This window comes from Ischnura elegans, chromosome X (assembly GCF_921293095.1).
Source record: "Ischnura elegans chromosome X, ioIscEleg1.1, whole genome shotgun sequence".
Lineage (NCBI taxonomy): Eukaryota > Metazoa > Arthropoda > Insecta > Odonata > Coenagrionidae > Ischnura > Ischnura elegans.
In genome coordinates this window covers 81,648,211-81,662,668 of record NC_060259.1, presented here as the reverse complement: position 1 = coordinate 81,662,668, position 14,458 = coordinate 81,648,211, and the positions used below count along the sequence as shown (strand labels likewise).

General features: G+C 35.8%; 1 protein-coding gene across 2 annotated transcripts; it reads left to right on the top strand.

The window, feature by feature from the left end:
• Positions 1-220: 220 nt before the first annotated feature.
• Positions 221-13,021, top strand: LOC124170546 (PHD finger protein 13-like). Of its 2 annotated transcripts, XM_046549341.1 has the most exons (6): positions 223-384; positions 1,060-1,100; positions 1,971-2,072; positions 2,184-2,307; positions 6,719-6,766; positions 8,488-13,021. In XM_046549341.1, the coding sequence occupies exons 1-6, from the start codon at positions 363-365 to the stop codon at positions 8,733-8,735; spliced, it is 585 nt and encodes a 194-aa protein (XP_046405297.1). In that variant the 5' UTR covers positions 223-362; the 3' UTR covers positions 8,736-13,021. The 2 variants fall into 2 exon arrangements, with proteins under 2 accessions (XP_046405298.1, XP_046405297.1); XM_046549342.1 differs by lacking the exon at positions 6,719-6,766 and having other exon boundaries at positions 221-384.
• The last annotated feature ends 1,437 nt before the right edge of the window (positions 13,022-14,458 follow it).

The window sequence follows — 14,458 nt, the reverse complement described above, 5'->3', positions numbered from 1 at the left end:
TTCATCACAAATAAAAAACAAATGCTAATCATAGCCTCACACCGGGGATACGACCTAAGAATTGTTACTACCAAGTGATACATTTAAGGCTTTACTAGAGAAATTTATTCAAGTATATTTATCGAAATATTTATTATTCAATATTCATAAAATTCTTCCGATGTAACATCGTTTGAATAAATTGTAGAATATTTCTGTCCATGTGACGTCACAGACTGTCTTGTTACCAACTGTGTCTGGGTTTGCGTCCATAAAATGTACGAGGCTTTAGTTTTCGGTGCGACAGTCGTCAAGTGTCATGTTATTAATGTAGTATTATTGGCTGTTCATCCTGTGTATATACGATCCTAACCACATGAGATATGTCTGAAGGAGTTTTTAAAGGTAGATGTAAAATTTAGTGTTCTGTTATAGCTACATGAAGTGACAATGTGTGTTCGTTTACCTTGCCAGCTATTGTTTTCGGTTTGCATGTGGATAGCTTGCCTATTTCAGTCTAATTTCTCCATGTTTATGTAATTTTGTGTGAGATTTTAGGTTTTCCATTGGTCATGCGTGATAATCCATCCAGAATGTTTTTAAGATGCTGTAGGTGGTGCGTTACTTCATAATTGTCCATAGAGTCATTGTGCAAGTGACCACTGTGCCTTTCTTAGTTTTTTGTCTGGTATTGTAGCTTATGACCACATTGGTGATGTTTAAGTGTTGAGAATTAATTGTTATGCTTTACTGGATTGTGGCACCTCACTTCATGTTGTGTCTCCGAGAAGCATTGACTCAAACGCAAGTCGCTTGAAGATCACACAAACCCGTTTGATTTTATCATTAGGGAGTTTTAACCTTACTAGTTTTTAAAAATTTCTAAAGTTGGATTGCAAAAATAAGATTAAGTTCATAGGGACGGTTATTAATGACCGCGTCGTCATGTTTTTATCGTAGCATCATCTACGTCGGTTTCCGTAGTTCACGGAAACTATGTGTTTTACGCTTGAATTTGAGCGTCTTGATCGCAGCAAACCAGTTTATAACACTTATTCTTAACTTTTCTGTTCTTTTCAGCTCCTAAATCAAAGAAATCTATGGAGATCGAAGACGAAGAGGTGAGTATACAAGATTGCAGTATTTTATCTCGTAACTCTTTTAAGATTCTTGTTTACACCTTAATAGGCCCAAATTATGGTGTGTTACTTAGTGTTCAAAATGTAGCTATTAGCAATATTTCCATGGCAGACTTGTTTTCGTTTCCCGATGGAGTGGCGTCAACCCGTGTTTTGAGCTTCAAAATGGAGTTCCCTTTCGGACTGTTTATTGAAATAATATGTTTATTCTTTTGTTCTCTTAAAATGCACCCCACAGAATTAAATTGTGTCGTAGTTGGTTATGAATGTCTATTAGGGGTTTGACTGCGTGATGGCTGAGGTACAAATCTTTTCAGAGCGAGTCAATCACATTCGCGACATGACGGATTTGGACACACAATCACTATATTCCTATAAAACCTTTTCAATCTTTTCTCCAAAAATACATTTTTTGCGCCAAATCTTTAATGGGAAAGGTCAAGCTTGTAATCTTTGTGTATTTAAAACACTAGAACCTCGCGGAGAGACCTTCGGTAAATGTATGCGCGTTGGTTGAAATTAATTTCATTGTCAAGTTGTGTCGATTCTTATCCGTAAACAATGAATGAATTATTTTCATTGCATAATATAAAGGCTCGAATGCAGGGTTTATCGTTCATTGGTCGCTGATTCTACTGTGTTTAAGATACCAATCCTCCCACGGGAAGTATGTTAGTTTCGGCTTCGGTGTAAACGGTATACCTCCTCCAACTCACGTTCAAACGTATATTCACGACTGAAGATTTCGGCCTCTTATCTCGATCGGCAATGAATACAGATAGTAAACCGTCTATTATCGTTATATCGATGTTAATATCGTTTCATTAACTGATGATTATCTTTTATTTTTAGCATTTGGCCACCACTTCAAAGAGACCAAGGACGGCGGAAGACTTTTATATGTTTTGTAAATTCATTCTTGAATATGAAAATTACGACATGGTGAAGCAGGAGGTAAGTGTTGACTTTAGTTGGAATCATTTAATCAATTCAAAGTGCTTACATCCGTAATATGCAATTAATTTGTTTTCGGAACATTGTGTAATGGTGAAACCCTGGTTTCAGGAGCTGAGGGAGAAGTCTGGAAGCCCAATAGGTAGCACCGGTAGTTTATCTGATAGTATCAAGTCAGAGTCAACCTCCGGGAGTCTAACCCCTGATGACCGTAAAGGATCAGAAGTTGATTTAGGTAATTATATGTTTCAATTATTCCTTTTATTTAGCATTTTCTATGCGCGTGGGGTGATTTAATACTTGTTCTGTTGAAGTGATATTATTAAGTATAATTGTGTGGTGAATATGTGACCACTGTGGTAGTTTTGCTGAAAATATTATCTCTTTTGGCTGTTAGGTTGTTGTGTGTGCTGCATCCATATTTATGATTTTCATGGCTTGCAATTTGTGCTGTGGCTTAGATTTATTAACAAGCATGAATGAAATTCACAAATTTGGAGACACAAATTGTCCCACATTTCTTTTTGTGCATAATTTTTTCTATGAAAGTCAGGTGTTCCATTTACTTACTACACTAAAGGCCTGTTTACACGATGCATCACCATGTACGAGTTAATGTGTGAATGATTTTTGTGGACCGGAACGGAACATGTACGAATGTATGAACCAAATTAGAACAGGTTCTATTTTCTGTGCATGCATTCGCACAAGTTGGGTGGTTACACGGTGCATTTTGGCGTTCATTCTCGCGTTCATACATTTGGACATTAACCCGTATGTGTTAATGTACCATGTAAACAGGCCTTAAGGCATTGCTGAGATGCCTGTGCAAGTTGAATGATTACAGTAACTCAGTAGTTCCTCAACATAGCATATTTTGCACTCTTGGTTTTGCGTTTTCCACTTGGTGATGCTGTTCGTATTTTAACTGCTGGTGTAAATAATGTCTCTAGTGCATAAGTGCCTGGAAATGTAGGCTTGATAATTGATATCTTATACACTTCATTTATTACAATGGTTTAGACACACTAATGTCTCAAGGGCAACGTGGCTGTGTAGAAGCCATGGTTAAGAAAAGTGTTTTTGTGGAATGTGCCTATTGAATTCTCTTTTATTATAATTTGGTTCCTCAAAGTGTAGCTGCAAAGTTAAAACAGTGTAAGAATTGGTAGTGTCTATGAAATTTGTTTCATTGATACATTGTGAGATGTATGATGATTAAATTTTTATCATCTCCATAAGTGGGGAGAAAAAACTTCTATATACTGCATCATATTTTGGAGTTCATAATATGCTCATGAATTTCTACCTCCTATGCATGGCCTTACCCTTGATGCCATTTTCGATTTGTCACCCCTTTTGTTAAGTCAAACCGTGTATATACCTTTTAGACCTGCGGCTATGTGTATGAGGGATATTGTTAGGAAATTTTTATTTGTAGGTATTTGCATTGATTCTATGGCCTTGTCTTCTTCACTAGCCATATATTGTTAGTATCTTGATAGTTAATATTCCATCTTCATTTAAGCTCTTTTCAGTCATGTAGTGTTAATGGTTATTGGAACTTTCCATTAACCATTAGAATTTTTCTCGTTGGTGAATTGTGTGGATAAATGTATGCATTGTAGGATATGCATACAAATTCATGTTTATACCTTTTCAAGCACCTGCACTAAGGGAAATCATTGATTTGTGACAAGCTATCCTATGGTAAAGTGAAGGCATAAAATGGATGAGGCAGGATTTAGTTATTGCATGATTTTGGAGGAGATGTAGATTAGGGTAATTCATTAATTAGGTGAGGCTTTTTGGGAGGAAGAGGGTTTCACCCTATCTCATGAGGGAGAGTTCCTGGCTGGTATCACATTTTTTTGCAAGAAATGTGTAAAGTTGCAATTATAGTAATCTTAAATACTAGAATAGAAATTATTAAATTGTTTTTTTAACACACCCAATGCAATTAAGCCTAGATAAATATATTTACACCGAAAATACTCACTTTGAGCAATTTTGTGTGGGATTAGAGGGAGGGGCAAGTCAAATCTCACTAAGGAGGAAGGAGGTTCAAAAATCACCAAAATTACCTCACATATTTAATGGACTTGGGGATTCGGGTTGGTGTGATGGCTTGTTCATTGGAACCCCATGGGCTCTGGTTCAAAACCTTTAGTGGTGGCGGAGATTTTTCAGAGACTGCCGAATCCCTACTTGTGTGCTCTGTGGGGGGACATTTAAAGTGCACCTGTCACATGGGACATTAAGCTGCTGTCCTCTTGGCAGCTTTGTTTTGGAACAGACACCAGCTTTCTCTATATTCTTCCTTGCTCACCCTTTCCTATGTTGCAAATGACCTTAGTCGTCATTCGCCTCCTCCAAATACTTAACCATTCCATGTAGTTCAGGGCAGTTTCAAAAGTAGTTTCATTGGTGGGTTGAATGTAAATATCATCAAACTCATATTTTGTATAACATGGTTATAGTTATACAGTAGACTCTCGTTATTACAAAGTTCATGGGGCCGAAAAACCGGAGGTTCATAATAACGAAGTTTGTATGAACGTTTCTTTTAGGAATCATTGAAGGAAAAAAGAACTTACTTTGTCAGAATTTCTTGTCTCTTCAGTCTCCTGTAATTATAGGTGCACTGTAAAATAGCCTCAGAGTCAAGTGTGTAATATTTGCAATTAAATTACATTCAAATATATAAAAACAAGCAAATTCCTATACAAGGCATCCAGGGAAGTGGTTATCCGCCAAAATGCAACACTGCATCACAATCATGCCTTAACTCGATTGTGACGAACTTATCTAGCTAGGCATGCGACGTAGCCGGAGTAGAAAAAAATTGCTGTCCACGGCAAGAAGGAACGGGCGAAACGCTGAACATTTCCCGACCTCTCACAGGATAAAATGATACTTTGTTAAGATTTTACCCTATGTGCAAGTTCCTATAAGCCATGTTGCTTTGTATTGGCGAACTCCAAGGGTGCCAAATTTGTAATTTTGGTCACGCTTGAATTTTTCGAATGTTCGTATCTCTGAAAGTTCATTAATAGGATGTGCATAGTAAGAGGACTAACTGTACGTTAAATTTACGAGCATTAATGAGTGGGTCACCATAATTCCACAGGAATAAAGCCTATTATTTGATGTTGCGTGCATATTGAAGTATCTTCTGCTGAAGAAAGAACCAAAATTGATGCTCTTGGGCACAGCACAAGAAGAGAACTTAGATCAATGATGATAATGTAGCGTAGTGTATATCCAACTAAATACCATTGCTTTTTTGCGGAACTTCTTAATAAAGTTCATTTTGTAACCGCCGGTACTGAGGTTTGTAATTTCATAACAATTAATATTTCATAATAACGTTTCTTCTATTATAGATTGGATAGGCCTTTTTGTTGGGACCAACAAAGTGCTTCGTAATAACAGTGTTTGTATTAACGAGAGTCTGCTGTATAATTGGCTCTAAAATTATTTAGGCCCTTATAAGATGAGGTGGCCAGGCTATGCGATATATCAACATATCTCTGGTAACCTTAGTTTAATATCCTTAATACGAATCAATGCCAGATGATGAGTGGCTAGCTGGATCAATGGAGATGTGGTCTGGCTTCCTCGTCTAATAAGGCTCATGTGCAAAAGATTTATATTTTAATTCGGGAGAGAAATGTGCTCATACTCTTACTAGTATTCCATTCCTTTCAAGTTGTCAGTAGCACGTCCCAGTGGTTCAGGTTTTCTAGTGATAGTCTTTTGTACATAATAATGAGGTAGCATTCCCAGTTTGTCTTTTATCTTCCTTAACCCATTTGCATCCACAACTGTTCTGGTGCGTGGCCTGAAGCTGGCCGCAAACACCGTAAGCGTACCGGTACACAGAATGCATAGTGATATGTATCAGTTGATTATGCTGCCATCTTACCAGTTAGTGTACCTGATAGCAGCTGCCATCTGGTGGCTATTTATAAAATAAAAAATTTTTGTAAATCGCATGAGAATTACATTTCTTAATTGTAGATTTCGGCTGAAAATGGGTTGATTTAAATTGGATGGTTGATTTGAATCCCAGGGGATGGATGCAAATGGGTTAAGTTTGATTTTTATGAAAGGCATGTCTTAGGGTCAGTATGTTTTTTTCCCTAGTTTCTAATGGCAGCTGGTTTGAAATGTGCATCTCTGGAAGCTGGGATTTGGGTTTGAATTTACTGCCTTGTAGCTCTAAAGCTGAATTGTAGACACTTCTCTAGGTTTCTTGGTTGTAATGCACTCACTGTCCTTCATTTTATGACTGAAAACCTATTTCGTTATGGAAAAATGTTCCAAGGTAAATGCAGGTTTTAATGAAGTTTTTTGAGTTATCTAATCGGAATTACCTTTGGCCATCTAATACAGGTAACACAGTTAAAATATGAGGTGATTTTTGCGAGTTGCTATTTTATGTTCACCCTGTTGTGTTTTTCTGGTAATTTAGGCCAAAATATGATTTGGCCTATCCGAGTAGACTCTTATAGCTTTGGCCAGTGACTTGCGATTTATAATGTAAACTCAAATGCCTAATGGTGAATGTGCATGCTCCCTTATTTCTAGAGTTGTTTCCTCTAATTGTGGTAAATGTCTGATGATATTTATCAATTTTTCAGCTAAGACTGGTTCGCAAGAGTGGAACTGGAATGGCATTCATTTTTCTGGTAAGAATTCCTGTAAAGATATCTTTAATTTATATCATTAATTTTGTAGTCAAAACAAGACGTTTTTCTTTTCAGGATTATTTTAGCAGTCTATGAAATTTTCTTACCAGTTTAAGCTGCTGTTGTTATGGAAATCCATCAGATGTCGTAATGATGCTTTATCTGATACCTATTTCTTAAAAGTTACCTGCCAGGTTTTCACTTGCAAGGAAAAACATTTCTTGCATAGGAGTGGTGAATTTATGACTTCCACAGTAAACAAACATTAAATTTGTGAAAATGAGAGATATCATCCAATAATTTTAGTTGTTATCTAGAGTTTACAATTTGTTTAAATGGCGCTTCCTGTACCATTTAATGCCCCAAATTTGTATGTACGTTTGCTAAGGTATTTAAATGGGTTGATGGGGGATAACTCATGGTATGAATTGTTGCTTATATCCCAAGTAATGATGGATCATTAGCCAACGTTGAAAATCTGTCATGAAAGAAAAGCCATTCCATTTCATGAAGTAATTACTATAAATGAACATAGTTTTATATTTTGGCAAGTCTGCGTAACATAATATCTTAATAGTCATTATTAAGCATAATTGCATTTGAAGTAAGTAGTTTGAAATTGTTTGATGGGTACATGCCACTTTGTACCAATGTCAAAATGTATCTCCACAAAAGGTGTACACAATTTTCCTTGCTCAAGGTGAGCATTCCTTCATGCATTATCTTCTGCAGTCTATTTTATGCTGTTATCTTGTTTTTATGAAGTGATAGTTTAGGGCTTCCATGAAGTGAATCTGTGAAGTTTGCACTATCACGGATCAATTGTTTTCACTTAAGTTATTTATCTCTGATAGGCTGATGCTATGTTGAATTTCTCTCATCACTTATTGCTAGCACATTACTTGAATAGTAGACTTAATAAGTGTATTTATGAAATAATCACAAATAATACCATCATTATGCTACATGATGTTGTACTTTTTAGATAAGTAATATGATTCCAAGCTAAATATCTAGTGAAGCATAATTTCGTAAATCACCACCACTTATGTCGAATCATTTACTTACTCATATATTTCAAGGTTGTTGTTCTTTACTATTTAGCCAAGTAAAACAATGCCCAATGTGGCATTACATGCATCTTATCTTAGTTCAGCATAAATTTATCAAAAAAAGGAAGATTACACATGATGCTCCCATTGCCACTCCCATGTGCAAGTCTAACTTTTATTCTATACCTCAAATTTTGGACTTGCTGTAGCAAAGTATGGACTGAATGGGTAATGAGACATCCTAGGTCATGGTTACCTTCTGAAACCCTTGTCAGTCTTAATTATTCATACTTGTGGGAACGAAGCAAGCTCCTACCTAAGGCAGAAATGCTGGAATCTTCTCAACCTGTCAAAAACATTTTGAATTCATGACTGTTGCCCTCTCCTCATCCCTTCCTCCGCTTAACTTTCTTTCATCTTATTGCTAATGCTGCCACACACAATTTTAGTTCCGCTTATGTCATGTGGTCATCCTTGTAGCTAGCTTTTTTGGCGTGGTATGGCATTTGCTCAATCACAGCTCTGATACAGGAGGTTTAGTAAAGGGATTGTCATTAAATTCTGATCTTGAAAATATCCATGGCAACTGTTGCACTATGGTAAACTTTTGAGTCATGAAAATATAATTTTTAGAACCTATGTCTGATGTGAATTTCTTCTATTTTTCAGACGAGGACTCCTATGATCTCATCACCTGCTTTTGTTTGAAACCATTTGCTGGACGGCCAATGATTGAGTGCAGTAAATGTTTGACATGGATTCATTTATCATGTGCCAAAATAAAGAAAACTAATATACCTGAAGTGTTCATATGTAACAAGTGCAAGCGCCAAAATCACACAGTGAGGAGACCTTCTTTACGAAGCATATCAGGTTCATCGCCTCCAGTAAGGATGAAGAAGAAAGTGTCAGTGTAGGAAAAGATGTGTTGTGGGTTTACTCAGACAAGTTTATGATTGTTGATGATTGTGTGCCATGTGATTGGCCTTGTAAAGTATCTCTAAGTAGTCTTTTTGGCTACAACAGTAGTGTGTGCATCATTGAGGTATTTGTAAATATGCATGTGTGCAGAAAGGCCAAGTATTTTATGAATGCTGCTGCATTTAACAGTTTCAAGTGAAAATGCCCTCTGTTGCTTTATGGAAAGACTTGGTTGTGTCTGACAATATACTGGGAACGTTATAATGTTCAGTAATTTATGGCATAAATCAACATTGTGTTATTGTACATTTGAAGTTTAGTGCAGCACAAATTTTGAGGCGAAATGAAGTTGCTATATTTTTGAAGTTCTAATGATTTAGAGAAACTGAGATATAGAAGATGATGTTATCTATTCTCTCAAATCAGCATAAGAGCCAATCAAATGTAGAATTTTAAATCCTGTCAAAACTTACTTTAAGCAGACAAGCTGATAGCTAACATGATAAATCAACTGAAGAGTTTTTATTTTTTTAGCTTATTTATGGAAAATTATCATTTGAATTTGATGGGTGATGTAATGAAATTTCTACTTTCCCTACTTTTAATTGACTTATTTCAGCTTTGCATAGCTTCTACTCATCATTTATTTTAGGTTAATTGAAGAAAATTGAATGAAATGGACCTTGGCTCATTTTTGTGGTCCACCTGCCAACAAAAAGGAGTTATATTTTTTTGTATTATGGAAAAATTTCTTATTTCCACCATGATTTAGATTCTTGCTAGTCATAAAAATCATCTTCAAGAGTAGATCATGGCTTAATCCTAATCCAGGTGCCATATTCCTTAATCCTCCCTTATGCGTGAATGTCCTCCTCATTGTTACATCCTTGATTGATGGTTGATTGCCCACTAGAGACTAAACAATTGGTGGCAATCTTCCTAAAGTTTCTGAAGGTTGTTTGTGTACTTTCAGGGGATTTCATTCAAAGGTGATGAGTTAAATGATGTAATGCAGCAAACTTTCATTACTGTGAAGCCATATATATTTTTATGTGTGCTCTCCATGAGAAAATGCTGATGCATATTATGGTGTGCACAAATGTGTTGCTTATTTTGACCATTACATCTAGCTATCTTGTTGTGGAGTATGAAATTCAATGCCTTTTTTTGTTAATTGAGAAGCTTTGCAGTTTTAATCGTAATTTTTGAGCAGTTGTGCGTGATTCAGGATGTAACATAATTTGAGAGAACAGTTACCTGATTGAATGAGTGAATTGCCATTTAGTGCAATGTATGAATGAATAAATTGTAAATGTCATGTTTAATTATTGAGAAAAATGTATTTTTTGCAGAGAAAAAATGTATTTGGTGCTCTTATCCATGAAGACTTATGTGAGATTATTGTTGCAGTGTGTAGTGCCATTTCTATGTTGTATTAATAACTAGCAATCTGGAGAGCAAATTTTTTCTCCAATCAACATTTTTTTCAGTATCAGGTCTTGAAGTCTCCTTAAATTACAATTGTGCTGACCTTTATGGTTCAGACTGAGCTGTTTTTTGTTTTGAAACTAAATAGTGGCCTTCAAGCATTAAGAAATGATCCTAAGTTTTCTCATTATTTCTTTACAATTTTCTTGTGATAATTGATGAATTATAACTTTAAATATTATTGGTCTTAATGGTTTCATTTTCCGAGTCATGTCAAGCATGAGTTCTGATTTTATGTTGCACATTCTTCATATTGTGTGTCTTAATTCTGCTGCATGTGCTCACGCTTGTTTACAGTCAAAATAAGTGATTTGCAGCTGTTGATTAGAAATACAGCTGTACAGAGTACTTCCGCTACTGAAGCAATTTTGGTGTTTGGGAATATTTTTTGCATGTGATCAATCATGATGAAAATAATGATGGGGTACCCTTCTCACACATTTTCCAATTCTATTTAGAGTAGACAAATCTATTCTTGATTCCCTCATGCTTGTATTTGAACTGCTCCCATTTTCCTAGAATCGGAATATGGACAACTTTGTTCTAATGTACTGGATTTATTTCGGTTCAGTCCTTGTTTTGGTTGATGATCACTTAAATTTATCTTCTCACACGCAGTTCAGGATTCTCTAAATTCTTTCTTTGATGTTACAATGAATATATATTTGCCTAAGACTTAATAGAGGATTGCTTTGCAAATGCATCAATATTTCACATAAGTGTTGTTGGATTGAGTTCTGTTGAGAATTTTGGTGTTTATTTTGTTTGCCATCATGATGTATTGTCATTGTACTGGCAAGCAATACAACCATCACAGCATTGCTTTTGTCTTTGTAAATAGTGTAATTTTATTTGTCAATACTTTGTTCATATATTTCTTCTTGTTTTGTTGAAAGTCATGACTATTATATGCAGCATTTAACATGTCAAAAAAGTTGTATATACATTTATTTTGTTGTTACAAAGAGTCTGGAGTGAAAGCCAATGGGAAGCCAACTTTTTGTGTTTCCCAGTGAAGAATCCAGGTAATGTGGATACATGAAAAGTTATTTTGTTGCATGATATTGTCTTTTGAATGTTGTCCTCTTATTGAGCAATATTTCAATGACGCTGTATGAATGTTTGTGCCCAACTGGATACCGATGCACAGTCCGATCATTTTGAGTAGATATAAGGTTATAATTTAAAGATTTGTTCTGGCCTCTGTCTTATGCAAACAGGCTCGTTATTCAACCCAAGGGCAAGATTTAAAAAAATCTGTGTTACCACAGTGAAGTACCTGGTTTAAGTTACTTTCAATCTTGCAAATGTTTAGTGCTCTTTTTTATTTTTTGATGGTTGTGAACAGGCACTCTATGGATGTTTTCCTTTGAATTAGATTTATAACATGAACACTATAATTCCTATATGTTCTTTGCTACTAAGTTTGACTAGTAACAAACTTCCAAGCTACAATATGAAAAACTTTGTTTATTGCTGGCCGAAAATTGGAGTATTATAGTTTTTCAATGTATTCCTTCCAGGAGTCACCTAAAGCAGTTGCTCTATGCCATGGTTAAATCTATTTACAAAATACTGAAAGGTTAATTATAATTGGATGAATAAAGTTAATGTTTGAAAGTTTACTGGTCATCATTTGTCTAAAAAAAAGTTAACTACTGGGTGCCACTTATGGCCCATGTGCTCTCTGTGAAGGCGGTGCAGAATCTTTCATTCTTATTGAATTACTATCATTCTTATGGATTTTGAAAACATTCCTTAGTAGGAAATAGGGTTTAGTTTGAAGAATTATTTTGCTTGCTTGGCTATGCTTCTGCATAGTCAGATGTGACTGGGAGAAATCCGAAATTCTATAGATTGTCAGATTACAATGAGCTCTTTTTTTAAAACTTTATGCATGGAAGTACTTAATTCTTCAGAGATTTTCATCTATATTTCATTTTTATGGGCAGATTTTCTTCTGTTATAAAATTATTTGATATTGTAGTGCTGTTAGATATAGAGAGCATGTTAGTTGTTGAAAAAGCCGAATTGTAATGCAAGCCTGGTAATTTTTCTAAACTCATTCAAGAATTCACAAGTTCCAGTGGTGGAGGAATGTTTGGTTATCATTCCGTATTTTGTAATTGATGAAAGCAAAGCTGTTGGTAAAAGGCATTACTCACCATTGGAAGTGCAAATGCCCTATGTAATTTTTTGAGGAGTGTTTTCTCTGTATTAACGATGGTGCTGATATAATAGTCATAAGTGGATGATTATGGTGGCAGAATTTTGAAGTTCATGCTACAAAGAGAAAGTAAGAATTCAAGTTGTGACTTTTATAGATATGATTGGTGTTAACGAGTACCTATATCCGAATGGCCGCAATATAAGATATTCTTTTTACATTCATTTGGGAAAAAAAACTTTGAAGTGAACATGAGATATTAAAGCAAGTTTTTGTACTGAATGGGTTACTGTACACCAAGTTTGGATTAAACTTAGTGGGGTAAAGCATAGCCTTATTTTTTATTATTTTATCTTCTCCTGGTATGAATATTAAATGGACCCTCTGTACAGGTTGAGGTTTTATACTTCTTTCCCATGGTCAGTAAAAAATTTTGTATTGATCACTTAATTTTCCAGTGTCCAGTTGGTTTTCATCAGGCTAAAGGATATTGTTGTGATTGAAAGATCTGTAAAAAGTAAATATTTATTGTAATTTGACAGCTATATTTTATGAATGTGGCTTCTCCCAAGCATGAGAAAGTCAATCATGTACAGCTTTTCTGGATAAATACACAATTATATTGTTTGCAGTTCTTTTATTTTCACTGCCCCGTACCTACACAATAAGCCTTTTTTATATGTGTATTAGTACGAAAGTAAGCATATAATCTTGCCAAGATGTAAGATTGAAGGTCCTTGCATTATTTTGAAAATGGGTATTGTACTGGTTAGGATACGCTAAAATGATCTAATCACAAAACAGATCTTATCACCTGAGGCTGTCTTTCTCACAACAAATAGGCTTCTTTCGTTTGGCATAAGGCTAAGCATTCTTTATTCTACATGCGCCCTGTTCTCTTCCTCTCATATCCAAATTCTATTTATCTTTAACAGCTTCCAGCACACCCCAAGAACCTACTCACTAGTACTTCCTCAATAACTAACTAACCTACTTACTAACTTGCTATAAACAACATAGGAGATGGGTTTGGGAAGATGATATTATTTAGGAGGCAGATGGAATTCCATACCGGGCCCTTAGGCCGATGGTTCATTGCCTGCAGGCATCCAATTTTCTCCCTTTAGCCGAATGGAGGGTGGAAATCATATGGTGGTCCAATTCTAGACACCATTACCAGGCAGTAATTATGTTAAATCTGTGAGGGGTACATCATGAAGATAAATCATAAGAAGACTCCAGTCAATCAATTCTGTAAAGCCTTGAGATCAAGGAAATTAATGGTTGGAGTGAAAGTAAAGGGGCACAAACTTAAACGGATTGAAATTTTTGAACTATTTTGGGGGCTCACCTTCATATCATGAAGTGCTTCCTCTATTTCCGAATCTAATATCCCCGGCCCAAGATTATCTTCTTCCACTTCACTTTCATCTTCTAAAGTCAATCTCTCCGGTCTGTTCCTTCCTTCATAGAGATCCTCCATGTATTCCTTCCATCTACTCTGTGCTTCTTCTTGTTCGCTTAGCCTCCTTCCATCTTTAGCCTTAATTTTAGACATGGTTTGCCATCTTTTCCTGCCCAATAACTACTTAACTTTGCCGTATTACGCTCCTACCTCTCCTTCCTTCTGAAACTTTTCCATTTCCTCACACTGTCTTTTCCACCAAGCCTCCCTTGCTCTCTTAGTTTCTCACTGTAATCGATTATTAATTTGTCTATACATTCTTTTGCCCTGTTCTGTGTCCACATTCTTCCACTTCCTCCTCTCCTCCATTTCCCTTATCATGTTCTCCATTATCCACGGTTTCTTTATCCTTCTACTGTCAACGTAACCAATTGACTTCTCCGCCGCTTTGACTATTCCCGTATTTAATATTATCCCATCTTTCTTTCTCCCGTATACTAATGTCCGCTAGTTTCTGATATTCTCTCCTCATACTCCCCTTCAGGGCTTCTACCTTCCATTTCTTCGCCTTCCTAACTTTCATAAGTCTTTTGAATCTTACGTTGCATTTCATAAGTACTAGGTTGTGGTCTGAATCCGCATCTGCCGCTGGGAAGCTG